The 19545-nt window shown below is 46.9% G+C and overlaps 1 protein-coding gene across 2 annotated transcripts in view; it reads left to right on the top strand.

Annotated features, from left to right (window-relative positions):
- The window catches only part of wdfy3 (WD repeat and FYVE domain containing 3), a 247936-nt gene that overhangs the window by 216616 nt on the left and 11775 nt on the right, over positions 1-19545 (top strand). For both annotated transcript variants that reach the window (XM_090191254.1, XM_090191253.1), the window contains exons 58-63: positions 3920-4011; positions 4189-4401; positions 11796-11946; positions 14203-14357; positions 15496-15654; positions 17726-17905. In XM_090191254.1, coding sequence (XP_090047380.1) covers positions 3920-4011; positions 4189-4401; positions 11796-11946; positions 14203-14357; positions 15496-15654; positions 17726-17905 — 950 coding nt within the window. The remainder of the gene's footprint in view (positions 1-3919; positions 4012-4188; positions 4402-11795; positions 11947-14202; positions 14358-15495; positions 15655-17725; positions 17906-19545) is intronic.

The raw sequence follows: 19545 nt of genomic DNA, 5'->3' as shown, positions 1-19545 counted from the left end.
GTGCCTCGACACATTCCTGTCTCGGAGCTCTACGGACAATTCCTTTGACCTCATATCCAATTGAATTTACCACAGGTGGACTCCAATCAAGTTATGGAAACATCTCAAGAATGATCAATGTAAACAGGATGCACCTGAGCTCAATTTCGAGTCTCATAGCAAAGGGTCTGAAAACATACAGTTGAAGTTCGGAAGTTTACATAAACTTAGGTTTGAGTCATTAAAAATCGTTTTTCAACCACTCTACAAATTTCTTGTTAACAAACTATAGTTTTGGCAAGTCGGTTAGGACATCTACTTTGTGCATGACACAAGTAATATTTCCAACAATTGTTTACAGACAGATTATTTCACTTATAATTCACTGTATCACAATTCCAGTGGGTCAGAAGTTTACATACACTAAGTTGACTGTGCATTTACACAGCTTGGAAAATCCCAGAAAATGATGTCATGGCTTTAGAAGCTTTTGATAGTCTAATTGACATCATTTGAGTCAATTGGAGGTGTACCTGTGGGTGTATTTCAAGGCCTATCTTCAAACTCTGTGCCTCTGCTAGACGTCATGGGAAATTCAAAAGAAATCAGCCAAGACCTCAGAAAAATAATTGTAGACCTCCACAAGTCTGGTTAAGCAATTTCCAAACGCCTGAAGGTACCACATTCATCTGTACAAACATTAGTACGCAAGTATAAACACCATGGGACCACGCAGCCGTCATACCGCTCAGGAAGGAGACGGGTTCTGTCTCCTAGAGATGAATGTACTTTGATGTGAAAAGTGCAAATCAATAACAGAACAACAGCAAAGGACCTTGTGAAGATGCTGGAGGAAACCGGTACAAAAGTATCTATATCCACAGTAAAACGAGTCCTATATCGACATAACCTGAAAGGCCGCTCAGCAAGGAAGAAGGCACTGCTCCAAAACCACCATAAAAAAGCCAGACTATGGTTTGCAACTGCACATGGAGACAAAGATCGTACTTTTTGGAGAAATGGCCTCTGGTCTGAGGAAACAAAAATAGAACTGTTTGGCCATAATGACCATCGTTATGTTTGGAGGAAAAAGGGGGGAAACTTGCAAGCTGTTTTCACTTTGTCATTATGGGGTATTCTGTGTAGATTGATGAAAACATTTATTTAATCCATTTTAGAATAAGGCTGTAACATAACAAAATGTGGAAAATGTCAAGGAGCCTGAATACCTTGCACTGTAAGTCAGTCAGTCTGTCTCTTCTCTCTCAACTCTGACCTAGATACATCAGGACTCTAGCTCTGTTCTTTGTTATCTCTCAACTCTGACCTAGATACATCAGGACTCTAGCTCTGTTCTCTGCTATCTCTCTCTCAACTCTGACCTTAGTACATCAGGACTCTAGCTCTGTTCTCTGCTATCTCTCTCTCAACTCTGACCTTAGTACATCAGGACTCTAGCTCTGTTCTCTGCTATCTCTCTTTCAACTCTGACCTTAGTACATCAGGACTCTAGCTCTGTTCTCTGCTATCTCTCTCTCAACTCTGACCTTAGTACATCAGGACTATAGCTCTGTTCTCTGCTATCTCTCTTTCAACTCTGACCTTAGTACACCAGGACTCTAGCTCTGTTCTCTGCTATCTCTCTCTCAACTCTGACCTTAGTACATCAGGACTCTAGCTCTGTTATCTGCTATCTCTCTCTCAACTCTGACCTTAGTACATCAGGACTCTAGCTCTGTTCTCTGCTATCTCTCTCTCAACTCTGACCTTAGTACATCAGGACTCTAGCTCTGTTCTCTGCTATCTCTCTCTCAACTCTGACCTTAGTACATCAGGACTCTAGCTCTGTTCTCTGCTATCTCTCTCTCAACTCTGACCTTAGTACATCAGGACTCTAGCTCTGTTCTCTGCTATCTCTCTCTCTCAACTCTGACCTAGATACATCAGGACTCTAGCTCTGTTCTCTGCTATCTCTCTCTCAACTCTGACCTAGATACATCAGGACTCTAGCTCTGTTCTCTGCCATCTCTCTCTCAACTCTGACCTTAGTACATCAGGACTCTAGCTCTGTTCTCTGCTATCTCTCAACTCTGACCTAGATACATCAGGACTCTAGCTCTGTTCTCTGCTATCTCTCTCTCAACTCTGACCTTAGTACATCAGGACTCTAGCTCTGTTCTCTGCTATCTCTCTCTCAACTCTGACCTAGATACATCAGGACTCTAGCTCTGTTCTCTGCTATCTATCTCTCTCAACTCTGACCTAGATACATCAGGACTCTAGCTCTGTTCTCTGCTATCTCTCTCTCTCAACTCTGACCTAGATACATCAGGACTCTAGCTCTGTTCTCTGCTATCTCTCTCTCAACTCTGACCTAGATACATCAGGACTCTAGCTCTGTTCTCTGCTATCTCTCTCTCAACTCTGACCTTAGTACATCAGGACTCTAGCTCTGTTCTCTGCTATCTCTCAACTCTGACCTTAGTACATCAGGACTCTAGCTCTGTTCTCTGCTATCTCTCTCTCAACTCTGACCTAGGTACATCAGGACTCTAGCTCTGTTCTCTGCTATCTCTCTCTCAACTCTGACCTTAGTACATCAGGACTCTAGCTCTGTTCTCTGCTATCTCTCTCTCAACTCTGACCTTAGTACATCAGGACTCTAGCTCTGTTCTCTGCTATCTCTCTCTCAACTCTGACCTTAGTACATCAGGACTCTAGCTCTGTTCTCTGCTATCTCTCTCTCAACTCTGACCTTAGTACATCAGGACTCTAGCTCTGTTCTCTGCTATCTCTCTCTCAACTCTGACCTTAGTACATCAGGACTCTAGCTCTGTTCTCTGCTATCTCTCTCTCAACTCTGACCTTAGTACATCAGGACTCTAGCTCTGTTCTCTGCTATCTCTCGCTCTCAACTCTGACCTAGATACATCAGGACTCTAGCTCTGTTCTCTGCTATCTCTCAACTCTGACCTAGATACATCAGGACTCTAGCTCTGTTCTCTGCTATCTCTCTCTCAACTCTGACCTTAGTACATCAGGACTCTAGCTCTGTTCTCTGCTATCTCTCTCTCAACTCTGACCTTAGTACATCAGGACTCTAGCTCTGTTCTCTGCTATCTCTCTCTCAACTCTGACCTTAGTACATCAGGACTCTAGCTCTGTTCTCTGCTATCTCTCTCTCAACTCTGACCTAGATACATCAGGACTCTAGCTCTGTTCTCTGCTATCTCTCTCTCAACTCTGACCTTAGTATATCAGGACTCTAGCTCTGTTCTCTGCTATCTCTCTCTCAACTCTGACCTAGATACATCAGGACATCAGGCTCTGTTCTCTGCTATCTCTCTCAACTCTGACCTAGATACATCAGGACTCTAGCTCTGTTCTCTGCTATCTCTCTCTCAACTCTGACCTTAGTACATCAGGACTCTAGCTCGGTTCTCTGCTATCTCTCTCTCTCTCAACTCTGACCTAGATACATCAGGACTCTAGCTCGGTTCTCTGCTATCTCTCTCTCAACTCTGACCTAGATACATCAGGACTCTAGCTCTGTTCTCTGCTATCTCTCTCTCAACTCTGACCTTAGTACATCAGGACTCTAGCTCTGTTCTCTGCTATCTCTCTCTCAACTCTGACCTAGGTACATCAGGACTCTAGCTCTGTTCTCTGCTATCTCTCTCTCAACTCTGACCTAGATACATCAGGACATCAGGCTCTGTTCTCTGCTATCTCTCTCTCAACTCTGACCTAGATACATCAGGACTCTAGCTCCGTTCTCTGCTATCTCTCTTTTGTTTTTTGTTTCTCTTTCTGTATGTCTCTTTCTATCTCTCCGTCTCCTTCTCTCTCACAATAGATCTTGCTAACACTTAGTAGTAACACGTTTAGAAAATTGTTTTAAAAAATGAGTTGCCTTGATGTGTGGTTAATGTTTTAACAGGTGCCAAACAGAATGGGATTCGACTAGGAGACGTCCTTCTGCCTCCATGGGCCAAGGGAGACCCCCGAGAGTTCATCAGAGTCCATCGACAGGTGGGTACCAATCTACTGTATAGGTGTGTCTGGAGGTAAGACAACTGTGTTGTACAGTATACGCCAACATAGTCTGACGATGTCGTCCCTCCAAGTCTCGTTCGTTACTCAAACAAACGTGAGGAAGCCTGGCGATGTAGGCTGGCGCCCCAACCTCTACTGTGTGTCTGTCTCTAGGCTCTGGAGTGTGACTACGTATCGTCCCACCTCCATGAATGGATCGACCTGATCTTTGGCTTCAAGCAGCAGGGTCCTCCTGCGGTGGAGGCGGTCAATGTGTTCCACCACCTGTTCTACGAGGGCCAGGTGGACATCTACAACATCAACGACCCCCTCAAGGAGACCGCCACCATCGGGTTCATCAACAACTTCGGACAAATCCCCAAACAGGTATCATATTAACATATAACAATATACCAATATAAGACAGGTGTCATATTAACATATAACAATATACAGAGCAGGTGAGTGAGGGCTGGTAGGGGACAGAGCAGGTGAGTGAGGGCTGGTAGGGGACAGAGCAGGTGAGTGAGGGGTGGAAGGGGACAGAGCAGGTGAGTGAGGGGTGGTAGGGGACAGAGCAGGTGAGTGAGGGGTGGTAGGGGACAGAGCAGGTGAGTGAGGGCTGGTAGGGGACAGAGCAGGTGAGTGAGGGGTGGTAGGGGACAGAGCAGGTGAGTGAGGGCTGGTAGGGGACAGAGCAGGTGAGTGAGGGCTGGTAGGGGACAGAGCAGGTGAGTGAGGGCTGGTAGGGGACAGAGCAGGTGAGTGAGGGGTGGTAGGGGACAGAGCAGGTGAGTGAGGGCTGGTAGGGGATGTGAAGAGGGGACAGAGCAGGTGAGTGAGGGCTGGTAGGGGACAGAGCAGGTGAGTGAGGGGTGGAAGGGGACAGAGCAGGTGAGTGAGGGCTGATAGGGGACAGAGCAGGTGAGTGAGGGCTGGTAGGGGACAGAGCAGGTGAGTGAGGGGTGGAAGGGGACAGAGCAGGTGAGTGAGGGGTGGAAGGGGACAGAGCAGGTGAGTGAGGGGTGGAAGGGGACAGAGCAGGTGAGTGAGGGGTGGAAGGGGACAGAGCAGGTGAGTGAGGGGTGGTAGGGGACAGAGCAGGTGAGTGAGGGCTGGTAGGGGACAGAGCAGGTGAGTGAGGGCTGGTAGGGGACAGAGAGCAGGTGAGTGAGGGCTGGTAGGGGACAGAGCAGGTGAGTGAGGGCTGGTAGGGGACAGAGAAGGTGAGTGAGGGCTGGTAGGGGACAGAGCAGGTGAGTGAGGGCTGGTAGGGGATGTGAAGAGGGGACAGAGCAGGTGAGTGAGGGCTGGTAGGGGATGTGAAGAGGGGACAGAGCAGGTGAGTGAGGGCTGGTAGGGGATATGAAGAGGGGACAGAGCAGGTGAGTGAGGGCTGGTAGGGGACAGAGCAGGTGAGTGAGGGCTGGTAGGGGACCGAGCAGGTGAGTGAGGGCTGGTAGGGGACCGAGCAGGTTAGTGAGGGCTGGTAGGGGACAGAGCAGGTGAGTGAGGGCTGGTAGGGGACAGAGCAGGTGAGTGAGGGCTGGTAGGGGACAGAGCAGGTGAGTGAGGGCTGGTAGGGGACAGAGAGCAGGTGAGTGAGGGCTGGTAGGGGACAGAGCAGGTGAGTGAGGGGTGGTAGGGGACAGAGCAGGTGAGTGAGGGCTGGTAGGGGACAGAGCAGGTGAGTGAGGGCTGGTAGGGGACAGAGCAGGTGAGTGAGGGCTGGTAGGGGACAGAGCAGGTGAGTGAGGGGTGGAAGGGGACAGAGCAGGTGAGTGAGGGCTGGTAGGGGACAGAGCAGGTGAGTGAGGGCTGGTAGGGGACAGAGCAGGTGAGTGAGGGCTGGTAGGGGACAGAGCAGGTGAGTGAGGGCTGGTAGGGGACAGAGAGCAGGTGAGTGAGGGCTGGTAGGGGACAGAGCAGGTGAGTGAGGGCTGGTAGGGGACAGAGCAGGTGAGTGAGGGTTGGTAGGGGACAGAGCAGGTGAGTGAGGGCTGGTAGGGGAGGGTTACCGGTATTCTGTGACATTTCAGTGGTTACCGGTATTCTGTGACATTTACAGTGGTTACCGGTATTCTGTGACATTACCGGTATTCTGTGACATTACAGTGGTTACCGGTATTCTGTGACATTACAGTGGTTACCGGTATTCTGTGACATTACAGTGGAACCGGTATTCTGTGACATTACAGTGGAATCGGTATTCTGTGACGTTACAGTGGTTACCGGTATTCTGTGACGTTACAGTGGTTACCGGTATTCTGTGACGTTACAGTGGTTACCGGTATTCTGTGACGTTACAGTGGTTACTGGTATTCTGTGACGTTACAGTGGTTACCGGTATTCTGTGACGTTACAGTGGTTACCGGTATTCTGTGACGTTACAGTGGTTACCGGTATTCTGTGACGTTACAGTGGTTACCGGTATTCTGTGACGTTACAGTGGTTACCGGTATTCTGTGACGTTACAGTGGTTACTGGTATTCTGTGACATTACAGTGGTTACCGGTATTCTGTGACATTACCGTGGTTACCGGTATTCTGTGACATTACCGGTATTCTGTGACATTACAGTGGAACCGGTATTCTGTGACAGTACCGGTATTCTGTGACATTACCGGTATTATGTGACATTTACAGTGGTTACCGGTATTCTGTGACATTACAGTGGTTACCGGTATTCTGTGACATTACCGGTATTCTGTGACATTACCGGTATTCTGTGACATTACCGGTATTCTGTGACGTTACCGGTATTCTGTGACATTACTGTGGTTACCGGTATTCTGTGACATTACTGTGGTTACCGGTATTCTGTGACGTTACTGTGGTTACCGGTATTCTGTGACATTACCGGTATTCTGTGACATTACCGGTATTCTGTGACATTACCGGTATTCTGTGACGTTACAGTGGTTACCGGTATTCTGTGACGTTACAGTGGTTACCGGTATTCTGTGACGTTACAGTGGTTACCGGTATTCTGTGGCGTTACAGTGGTTACCGGTATTCTGTGACATTACAGTGGAACCGGTATTCTGTGACATTACCGGTATTCTGTGACATTACCGTGGAACCGGAATTCTGTGACATTACCGGTATTCTGTGACGTTACAGTGGTTACCGGTATTCTGTGACGTTACAGTGGTTACCGGTATTCTGTGGCGTTACAGTGGTTACCGGTATTCTGTGACATTACCGGTATTCTGTGACATTACCGTGGAACCGGTATTCTGTGACATTACCGGTATTCTGTGACATTACAGTGGTTACCGGTATTCTGTGACATTACAGTGGAACCGGTATTCTGTGACATTACAGTGGAATCGGTATTCTGTGACGTTACAGTGGTTACCGGTATTCTGTGACGTTACAGTGGTTACCGGTATTCTGTGACGTTACAGTGGTTACCGGTATTCTGTGACGTTACAGTGGTTACTGGTATTCTGTGACGTTACAGTGGTTACCGGTATTCTGTGACGTTACAGTGGTTACCGGTATTCTGTGACGTTACAGTGGTTACCGGTATTCTGTGACGTTACAGTGGTTACCGGTATTCTGTGACGTTACAGTGGTTACCGGTATTCTGTGACGTTACAGTGGTTACTGGTATTCTGTGACATTACAGTGGTTACCGGTATTCTGTGACATTACCGTGGTTACCGGTATTCTGTGACATTACCGGTATTCTGTGACATTACAGTGGAACCGGTATTCTGTGACAGTACCGGTATTCTGTGACATTACCGGTATTATGTGACATTTACAGTGGTTACCGGTATTCTGTGACATTACAGTGGTTACCGGTATTCTGTGACATTACCGGTATTCTGTGACATTACCGGTATTCTGTGACATTACCGGTATTCTGTGACGTTACCGGTATTCTGTGACATTACTGTGGTTACCGGTATTCTGTGACATTACTGTGGTTACCGGTATTCTGTGACGTTACTGTGGTTACCGGTATTCTGTGACATTACCGGTATTCTGTGACATTACCGGTATTCTGTGACATTACCGGTATTCTGTGACGTTACAGTGGTTACCGGTATTCTGTGACGTTACAGTGGTTACCGGTATTCTGTGACGTTACAGTGGTTACCGGTATTCTGTGGCGTTACAGTGGTTACCGGTATTCTGTGACATTACAGTGGAACCGGTATTCTGTGACATTACCGGTATTCTGTGACATTACCGTGGAACCGGAATTCTGTGACATTACCGGTATTCTGTGACGTTACAGTGGTTACCGGTATTCTGTGACGTTACAGTGGTTACCGGTATTCTGTGGCGTTACAGTGGTTACCGGTATTCTGTGACATTACCGGTATTCTGTGACATTACCGTGGAACCGGTATTCTGTGACATTACCGGTATTCTGTGACATTACCTGTATTCTGTGACATTACCGGTATTCTGTGACGTTACCGGTATTCTGTGACGTTACAGTGGTTACCGGTATTCTGTGACGTTACAGTGGTTACCGGTATTCTGTGACATTACAGTGGAACCGGTATTCTGTGACATTACCGGTATTCTGTGACGTTACAGTGGTTACCGGTATTCTGTGACATTACCGGTATTCTGTGACATTACCGTGGAACCGGTATTCTGTGACATTACCGGTATTCTGTGATGTTACAGTGGTTACCGGTATTCTGTGGCGTTACAGTGGTTACCGGTATTCTGTGACATTACCGGTATTCTGTGACATTACCGTGGAACCGGTATTCTGTGACATTACCGGTATTCTGTGACATTACCGTGGAACCGGAATTCTGTGACATTACCGGTATTCTGTGACGTTACAGTGGTTACCGGTATTCTGTGACGTTACAGTGGTTACCGGTATTCTGTGGCGTTACAGTGGTTACCGGTATTCTGTGACATTACCGGTATTCTGTGACATTACCGTGGAACCGGTATTCTGTGACATTACCGGTATTCTGTGACATTACCTGTATTCTGTGACATTACCGGTATTCTGTGACGTTACCGGTATTCTGTGACGTTACAGTGGTTACCGGTATTCTGTGACGTTACAGTGGTTACCGGTATTCTGTGACATTACAGTGGAACCGGTATTCTGTGACATTACCGGTATTCTGTGACGTTACAGTGGTTACCGGTATTCTGTGACATTACCGGTATTCTGTGACATTACCGTGGAACCGGTATTCTGTGACATTACCGGTATTCTGTGATGTTACAGTGGTTACCGGTATTCTGTGGCGTTACAGTGGTTACCGGTATTCTGTGACATTACCGGTATTCTGTGACATTACCGTGGAACCGGTATTCTGTGACATTACCGGTATTCTGTGATGTTACAGTAGAATCGGTATTCTGTGACATTACAGTGGTTACCGGTATTCTGTACTGATTAGAGGTCGACCAGATTGGTACTGATTAGAAGTCGACCAGATTGTTACTGATTAGAAGTCGACCAGATTGTTACTGATTAGAAGTCGACCAGATTGGTACTGATTAGAGGTCGACCAGATTGGTACTGATTAGAGGTCAAACCAGATTGGTACTGATTAGAGGTCGAACCAGATTGGTACTGATTAGAGGTCGACCAGATTGGTACTGATTAGAGGTCAAACCAGATTGGTACTGATTAGAGGTCGACCAGATTGGTACTGATTAGAGGTCGAACCAGATTGGTACTGATTAGAGGTCGACCAGATTGGTACTGATTAGAGGTCGACCAGATTGGTACTGATTAGAGGTCGACCAGATTGGTACTGATTAGAGGTCGAACCAGATTGGTACTGATTAGAGGTCGACCAGATTGGTACTGATTAGAGGTCAAACCAGATTGGTACTGATTAGAGGTCAAACCAGATTGGTACTGATTAGAGGTCGACCAGATTGGTACTGATTAGAAGTCGACCAGATTGGTACTGATTAGAAGTCGACCAGATTGGTACTGATTAGAGGTCGACCAGATTGGTACTGATTAGAGGTCAAACCAGATTGGTACTGATTAGAGGTCGAACCAGATTGGTACTGATTAGAGGTCGACCAGATTGGTACTGATTAGAGGTCAAACCAGATTGGTACTGATTAGAGGTCGACCAGATTGGTACTGATTAGAGGTCAAACCAGATTGGTACTGATTAGAGGTCGAACCAGATTGGTACTGATTAGAGGTCGACCAGATTGGTACTGATTAGAGGTCGACCAGATTGGTACTGATTAGAGGTCGACCAGATTGGTACTGATTAGAGGTCGAACCAGATTGGTACTGATTAGAGGTCGACCAGATTGGTACTGATTAGAGGTCAAACCAGATTGGTACTGATTAGAGGTCGACCAGATTGGTACTGATTAGAGGTCGAACCAGATTGGTACTGATTAGAGGTCGACCAGATTGGTACTGATTAGAGGTCGACCAGATTGGTACTGATTAGAGGTCAAACCAGATTGGTACTGATTAGAGGTCGACCAGATTGGTACTGATTAGAGGTCAAACCAGATTGGTACTGATTAGAGGTCGACCAGATTGGTACTGATTAGAGGTCAAACCAGATTGGTACTGATTAGAGGTCGACCAGATTGGTACTGATTAGAGGTCAAACCAGATTGGTACTGATTAGAGGTCGACCAGATTGGTACTGATTAGAGGTCGACCAGATTGGTACTGATTAGAGGTCAAACCAGATTGGTACTGATTAGAGGTCAAACCAGATTGGTACTGATTAGAGGTCAAACCAGATTGGTACTGATTAGAGGTCAAACCAGATTGGTACTGATTAGAGGTCGACCAGATTGGTACTGATTAGAGGTCAAACCAGATTGGTACTGATTAGAGGTCGACCAGATTGGTACTGATTAGAGGTCAAACCAGATTGGTACTGATTAGAGGTCAAACCAGATTGGTACTGATTAGAGGTCGACCAGATTGGTACTGATTAGAGGTCGAACCAGATTGGTACTGATTAGAGGTCGACCAGATTGGTACTGATTAGAGGTCAAACCAGATTGGTACTGATTAGAGGTCGACCAGATTGGTACTGATTAGAGGTCGAACCAGATTGGTACTGATTAGAGGTCGACCAGATTGGTACTGATTAGAGGTCGACCAGATTGGTACTGATTAGAGTTCGACCAGATTGGTACTGATTAGAGGACGACCAGATTGGTACTGATTAGAGGTCGACCAGATTGGTACTGATTAGAGGTCGACCAGATTGGTACTGATTAGAGGTCGACCAGATTGGTACTGATTAGAGGTCGACCAGATTGGTACTGATTAGAGGTCAAACCAGATTGGTACTGATTAGAGGTCGACCAGATTGGTACTGATTAGAGGTCGACCAGATTGGTACTGATTAGAGGTCGACCAGATTGGTACTGATTAGAGGTCGACCAGATTGTTACTGATTAGAGGTCAAACCAGATTGGTACTGATTAGAGGTCGACCAGATTGGTACTGATTAGAGGTCAAACCAGATTGGTACTGACTAGAGGTCGACCAGATTGGTACTGATTAGAGGTCGACCAGATTGGTACTGATTAGAAGTCAAACCAGATTGGTACTGATTAGAAGTCGACCAGATTGGTACTGATTAGAGGTCGACCAGATTGGTACTGATTAGAGGTCAAACCAGATTGGTACTGATTAGAGGTCGACCAGATTGGTACTGATTAGAGGTCGACCAGATTGGTACTGATGCTTCACAGAGAATGTATTCTACAGAGAGTTTTTTAAATTTTTTTATTTATTGAATGAGTCTGATCTCGTGTTTTTATCGGTCTCTTCCCAGTTGTTTAAGAAGCCCCACCCTCCGAAGCGTGTACGTAGTAGGTCTAACGGGGAGATGGCGGGGGGCGTGCCCGTCTCTCTCTCCACGACCACTGACAAGATCTTCTTCCATCATCTGGACAATCTCAGACCCTCGCTAGCCCCCGTCAAAGGTAGGACAGGCATGCACTCTCACGCACACACACACACACACACACTCTCATACACACTCTCACACACACACACACTCTCACACACACATATATATATACAGACACACACACATATATATATATATATATACAGAGACACACACACACACACTCTCTCACACACACTCTCTCATACACACACACACACACATATATATATATACAGTGCCTTGCGAAAGTATTCGGCCCCCTTGAACTTTGCAACCTTTTGCCACATTTCAGGCTTCAAACATAAAGATATAAAACTGTATTTTTTTGTGAAGAATCAACAACAAGTGGGACACAATCATGAAGTGGAACGACATTTATTGGATATTTCAAACTTTTTTAACAAATCAAAAACTGAAAAATTGGGCGTGCAAAATTATTCAGCCCCCTTAAGTTAATACTTTGTAGCGCCACCTTTTGCTGCGATTACAGCTGTAAGTCGCTTGGGGTATGTCTCTATCAGTTTTGCACATCGAGAGACTGACATTTTTTCCCATTCCTCCTTGCAAAACAGCTCGAGCTCAGTGAGGTTGGATGGAGAGCATTTGTGAACAGCAGTTTTCAGTTCTTTCCACAGATTCTCGATTGGATTCAGGTCTGGACTTTGACTTGGCCATTCTAACACCTGGATATGTTTATTTTTGAACCATTCCATTGTAGATTTTGCTTTATGTTTTGGATCATTGTCTTGTTGGAAGACAAATCTCCGTCCCAGTCTTAGGTCTTTTGCAGACTCCATCAGGTTTTCTTCCAGAATGGTCCTGTATTTGGCTCCATCCATCTTCCCATCAATTTTAACCATCTTCCCTGTCCCTGCTGAAGAAAAGCAGGACCAAACCATGATGCTGCCACCACCATGTTTGACAGTGGTGATGGTGTGTTCAGGGTGATGAGCTGTGTTGCTTTTACGCCAAACATGACGTTTTGCATTGCTGCCAAAAAGTTCCATTTTGGTTTCATCTGACCAGAGCACCTTCTTCCACATGTTTGGTGTGTCTCCCAGGTGGCTTGTGGCAAACTTTAAACGACACTTTTTATGGATATCTTTAAGAAATGGCTTTCTTCTTGCCACTCTTCCATAAAGGCCAGATTTGTGCAATATACGACTGATTGTTGTCCTATGGACAGAGTCTCCCACCTCAGCTGTAGATCTCTGCAGTTCATCCAGAGTGATCATGGGCCTCTTGGCTGCATCTCTGATCAGTCTTCTCCTTGTATGAGCTGAAAGTTTAGAGGGACGGCCAGGTCTTGGTAGATTTGCAGTGGTCTGATACTCCTTCCATTTCAATATTATCGCTTGCACAGTGCTCCTTGGGATGTTTAAAGCTTGGGAAATCTTTTTGTATCCAAACTTCTTCACAACAGTATCTCGGACCTGCCTGCCTGGTGTGTTCCTTGTTCTGCCTGGTGTGTTCCCTGCGCTTTTAACGGACCTCTGAGACTATCACAGTGCAGGTGCATTTATACAGAGACTTGATTACACACAGGTGGATTGCATTTATCATCATTAGGCATTTAGGTCAACATTGGATCATTCAGAGATCCTCACTGAACTTCTGGAGAGAGTTTGCTGCACTGAAAGTAAAGGGGCTGAATAATTTTGCACGCCCAATTTTTCAGTTTTTGATTTGTTAAAAAAGTTTGAAATATCCAATAAATGTCGTTCCACTTCATGATTGTGTCCCACTTGTTGTTGATTCTTCACAAAAAAATACAGTTTTATATCTTTATGTTTGAAGCCTGAAATGTGGCAAAAGGTCGCAAAGTTCAAGGGGGCCGAATACTTTCGCAAGGCACTGTATATATATACACACACACACATACACACAAAGCAGCTGGCAGAATAATGTTCTGTATCAGCTGGCAGAATAATGTTCTGTATCAGCTGGGCTGAGCAGCTTGGCACTAGAAAGGAGAGGTGCTTTTAGGCCCCATGATTGGTCCATGTGACCGCTTGAATGTTTTATTCATTGGGCAATGCAATGTGATTTGTGGATTCAAATAAAGTATTGAAGGAGAGGAGAGGGTTTCAGACAGATAGTGTGTACTGATTAGGTTTGGGAACAGTGTGTGTGGAACAGTGTGTGTGTGTGTGTGTGTGTGTGTGTGTGTGTGTGTGTGTGTGTGACGGTGTGTGTGTGACGGTGTGTGTGTAACAGTGTGTGTGTGTGACGGTGTGTGTGTGACGGTGTGTGTAACAGTGTGTGTGTGTGTGTGTGTGTGTTTCAGAGCTGAAGGAGCCAGTGGGCCAGATCGTGTGTACTGAGAAGGGCATTCTGGCTGTGGAGCAGAATAAAATCCTCCAACCTCCTGTCTGGAACAAGACCTTTGCCTGGGGTTACGCTGATCTCTCCTGCAGACTGGCCAACTATGAGTCCGACAAGGTAAGCACACACTCGCTGACCTCAGCTGCAGACTGGCCAACTATCTCTCTGACTAACAAGGTCAGTCTGCGTTCTCTGGGTCTCAGTGCGGACCAGTGCAGACGTGAGCGTGCATGTTAATCAAGACATGTTGCAGTCATGGAATTCATTCTACAACTCAATTCTATTTCTGTGGTGTTGTTTTGACAATGTCTATGGCTCTATCTCAGTTCGTCTTTCCTTGATTCCTCTCCTCCTCCTCAAAACCCATCGGCGAAGAAGGTCAGAGGAGAGTAATCTTTGACCTTCTCCTCCAATACAGTTGAGAAGGAGACGAGGAGACAAGGAGAGAATGCAAGGAATGGAGAAAATACTTAACCTTGACTACAGACTAAATCCTGTGGGGCAGCAGTGCCCCCTGGTGTTAAGGCAGCAGTGCCCCCTGGTGTTAAGGCAGCAGTGCCCCCTGGTGTTAAGGCAGCAGTGCCCCCTGGTGTTAAGGCAGCAGTGCCCCCTGGTGTTAAGGCAGCAGTGCCCTTCCCTAACCTCCTGCTCCCCTGACCAACCAATCCCCTCTCTCCTTCCCCCTGACTAACCAATCCCCTCTCTCCTTCCCCCTGACTGACCAATCCCCTCTCTCCTTCCCCCTGACTAACCACTCCCCTCTCTCCTTCCCCCTGACTAACCACTCCCCTCTCTCCTTCCCCCTGACTAACCACTCCCCTTTTTCCTTCCCCCTGACTAACCACTCCCCTTTCTCATTCCCCCTGACTAACCAATCCCCCCTCTCCTTCCCCCTGACTAACCAATCCCCTCTCTCTTCCCCCCTGACTGACCAATCCCCTCTCTCCTTCCCGCTGGCTAACCAATCCCCTCTCTCCTCCCCCCTGACTGACCAATCCCCTCTCTCCTTCCTGCTGGCTAACCAATCCCCTCTCTCCTCCCCCCTGACTGACCAATCCCCTCTCTCCTTCCCGCTGGCTAACCAATCCCGTCTCTCCTCTCCCCTGACTGACCAATCCCCTCTCTCCTTCCCCCTGGTTAACCAATCCCCTCTCTCCTTCCCGCTGGCTAACCAATCCCCTCTCTCCTTCCCCCTGGTTAACCAATCCCCTCTCTCCTTCCCGCTGGCTAACCAATCCCCTCTCTCCTCCTCTAGGCGGTGGTGGTGTATGAGTGTCTGTCAGAGTGGGGTCAGATCCTGTGTGCCATCTGCCCCAACCCCAAGCTGGTCATCACCGGGGGAACCAGCACTGCCATCTGTGTCTGGGAGACGGGCACATCCAAGGAGAGGGCCAAGACCCTCACACTCAAACAGGTAACCAGACTCTCTAGTCACTCAAACAGGTAACCAGACTCTCTAGTCACTCAAACAGGTAACCAGACTCTCAAATAGGTAACCAGACTCTCTAGTCACTCAAACAGGTAACCAGACTCTCTAGTCACTCAAACAGGTAACCAGACTCTCTAGTCACTCAAACAGGTAACCAGACTCTCTAGTCACTCAAACAGGTAACCAGTCTCTCTAGACACTCAAACAGGTAACCAGACTCTCTAGTCACTCAAACAGGTAACCAGACTCTCTAGTCACTCAAACAGGTAACCAGACTCTCAGGTAACCAGACTCTCTAGACACTCAAACAGGTAACCAGACTCTCTAGTCACTCAAACAGGTAACCAGACTCTCAGGTAACCAGACTCTCTAGACACTCAAACAGGTAACCAGACTCTCTAGACACTCAAATAGGTAACCAGACTCTCAGGTAACCAGACTCTCTAGACACTCAAACAGGTAACCAGACTCTCAGGTAACCAGACTCTCTAGACACTCAAACAGGTAACCAGACTCTCAGGTAACCAGACTCTCTAGACACTCAAACAGAGTGTCAGCCTCCTACTGGCACTCCAACACCACTTATAGCAGCATCTGGTCTCCCATCCAGGGACTGACCAGGACCAACCCTGCTTAGCTAACTTTTTCTTCATCAACCTACACACAATGCCTCATAATGACAAAGCAAAAACTGTTTTTTAGACATTTTCACAAATGTATAAAAAATTTAAACAGATACCTTATTTACATAAGTATTCAGACCCTTTGCTATGAGACACAAAATTGAGCACAGATGCATCCTGTTTCCATTGATCACCCTTGAGATGTTTCTACAACTTGATTGGAGTCTACCTGTGGTAAATTCAATTGATTGGACATGATTTGGAAAGGCACACACCTCTCTATATTAGGTCCCACAGTTGACAGTGCATGTCAGAGCAAAAACCAAGCCATGCGGTTGAAGGAATTCTCCGTAGAGCTCCGAGACAGGATTGTGTCGAGGCACAGATCTGGGGAAGGGTACCAAAACATTTCCTCAGCATTGAAGGTCCCCAAAGAACACAGCGACCTCCATCTCTGCAGCACTCCACCAATCAGGCCTTTATGGTAGAGTGGCCAGATGGAAGCCACTCCTCAGTAAAAGGAACATGAGAGCCCGCTTGGAGTTTGCCAAAAGGCACCTAAAGGACTCTCAGATCATGAGACACAAGATTCTCTGGTCTGATGAAACCAAGATTACTCTTGCCTGAATGCCAAGCGTCATGTCTGTAGGAAACCTAGCACCATCCCTACGGTGAAGCATGGTGGTGGCAGCATCATGCTGTGGGAATGTTTTTCAGCGGCAGGGACTGAGAGACTAGTCAGGATCGAGGGGAAAGATGAACAGAGCAAAGTACAGAGAGATCCTTGATGAAAACCTGCTCCAGAGCGCTCAGAACCTCAGCCTGAGGCTAAGGTTCACCTTCCAACATGACAGCGACCCTAAGCACACAGCCAAGACAACGCAGGAGTGGCTTCTGGACAGGTCTCTGAATGTCATTGAGTGGCCCAGCCAGAGCCCGGACTTGAACCTGATCGAACATCCCTGGAGAGACCTGAAAGTAGCTGTGCAGCGACGCTCCCCATCCAACCTGACAGAGCTTGAGAGGATCTGCAGAGAAGAATGGGAGAAACTCCCCAAAATACAGGCGTGCCAAGCTTGTAGCGTCACATCCAAGAAGACTCGAGGCTGTAATCGCTCTAATCGCTGTCAATGATGCTTTAACACAATACTGAGTAAAGGGTCTGAATACTTTTGTAAATGTCAGGTTTGTTTTGTATACATTTGCAAACATTTCAATATAAGGCTGTAACGTAACAAAATGTGGAAAAAGTCCAGGGGTCCGAATGCAGTGTAAAATCCAACTACTCCCCAACAAACACACAGACACCATTGGATAGTATCTCTGCCACTCTTTAACTTGTGTGTAATGCGTGTCTGTGCCTGTATGTAGCATGTCAGTAACCCGTGTTTTAACATGTGTGTATGTCCCTCCCCTCTCCTCTCCCCTGCCAGGCGTTGCTGGGCCATACAGACACAGTAACCTGTCTGACAGCCTCGTCAGCGTATCACATCCTGGTGTCTGGTTCTAGAGACAGGACCTGCATCATCTGGGACCTCAACAAACTGTCCTTCGTCACACAGCTCAGAGGACACAGGGCCCCAGTCTCCGCCCTTTGCATCAACGAACTCACGGTGGGTGGTGTATACACACTCAGGGTGATGTTTGTTTCCCCCAAACCTATGGATGTTACAAGGGTGATTCAGAAATTAAGAGAGATATTTCATTCTAGTTCAGGATACTATAGTTATCACGTTTCACATTGGATTTGTTATTAACTACAACAATGTTGTTGTTGTTTTATTCTAGTGCCCCTCTGGTTGTTAGCTAGCTAGTTCTGGTCCAACTCTAGTTCTGGTCCAACTCTAGTTCTGGTCCAACTCTAGTTCTGGTCCAACTTTAAACCAACTCTAGTTCTGGTCCATCTCTAGTTTTGGTCCAACTCTAGTTCTGGTCCAACTCTAGTTCTGGTCCAACTCTAGTTCTGGTCCAACTCTAGTTCTGGTCCAACTTTAAACCAACTCTAGTTCTGGTCCAACTCTAGTTCTGGTCCAACTCTAGTTCGGGTCCAACTATAAACCATCTCTAGTTCTGGTCCAACTTTAAACCATCTCTAGTTCTGGTCCAACTATAAACCAACTCTAGCTCTGGTCCAACTTTAAACCAACTCTAGCTCTGGTCCAACTTTAAACCAACTCTAGTTCTGGTCCATCTCTAGTTCTGGTCCAACTTTAAACCAACTCTAGTTCTGGTCCAACTTTAAACCATCTCTAGCTCTGGTCCAACTTTAAACCAACTCTAGTTCTGGTCCATCTCTAGTTCTGGTCCAACTTTAAACCAACTCTAGTTCTGGTCCAACTTTAAACCAACTCTAGTTCTGGTCCATCTCTAGTTCTGGTCCAACTTTAAACCAACTCTAGTTCTGGTCCAACTTTAAACCATCTCTAGCTCTGGTCCAACTTTAAACCATCTCTAGTTCTGGTCAAACTATAAACCATCTCTAGCTCTGGTCCAACTTTAAACCATCTCTAGCTCTGCCATTAGTGTGTTTGGACCATGATAGTTTGTTGGTGATGTGGACACCAAGGAACTTGAAACTCTCGACCCAGGACAGTCGTCCAAGCGGTGATGCAGCCAGTCAAGTTGATCTCGATGTTCGCAGCTGTAGAACGTTTTTTGAGGAGCCGAGGGCTCCTGTGGGGGAGAAGCACTGCCGTGCCATTTTCACGACTGCCCTGTGTGGATTATGTTAAGTCCTTAGTGATGGGGGACACCAAGGAACTTTAACCTTTCAACCCACTTCACAACAGCCCTTTTGATGTGGATGACGGCGTACTCTCCCGTCTTTCTCCTGTAGTCCACAATCAACTCAACTTACTGATGTTGAGGGAGAGGTTGTTGCCCTGGCACCACACTGCCAGGTCTCTGACCTCCTCCCTGTTGGCTGACTCATCACGGTCAGAGATTAGTTCTACCACCGTTGTCTTGATGATTGTGTTGGAGTCGTGTGTGGCCATGCAGTTGTGGATGAACAGGGAGTACAGGAGGGGACTACACACCCCTGAGGGGCGGAGGTGTTGTTGTCTACCCCCACTGCCTGGGGCCAGCCCGTCAGGAAGTCCAGGATCCAGTTGCAGAGGGAGGGGTTCAGTCCCAGGGTCCTTAGCTTGGTGATGAGCTTGGAGGGCACTATGGTGTTGAACGCTGAGCTGTAGACTATGACCAGCATTCTCACAGTCATTTTCCCTCTCGTCCAGGTGAGAGGGCAGTGTGA

This window comes from Oncorhynchus mykiss, chromosome 11 (genome assembly GCF_057628025.1).
Source record: "Oncorhynchus mykiss isolate SJ-2025 chromosome 11, ASM5762802v1, whole genome shotgun sequence".
Taxonomy (NCBI): Eukaryota; Metazoa; Chordata; class Actinopteri; order Salmoniformes; family Salmonidae; genus Oncorhynchus; species Oncorhynchus mykiss.
Note: the sequence above shows the minus strand (reverse complement) of the source record. Positions and strands in the feature narration are given on the sequence as shown.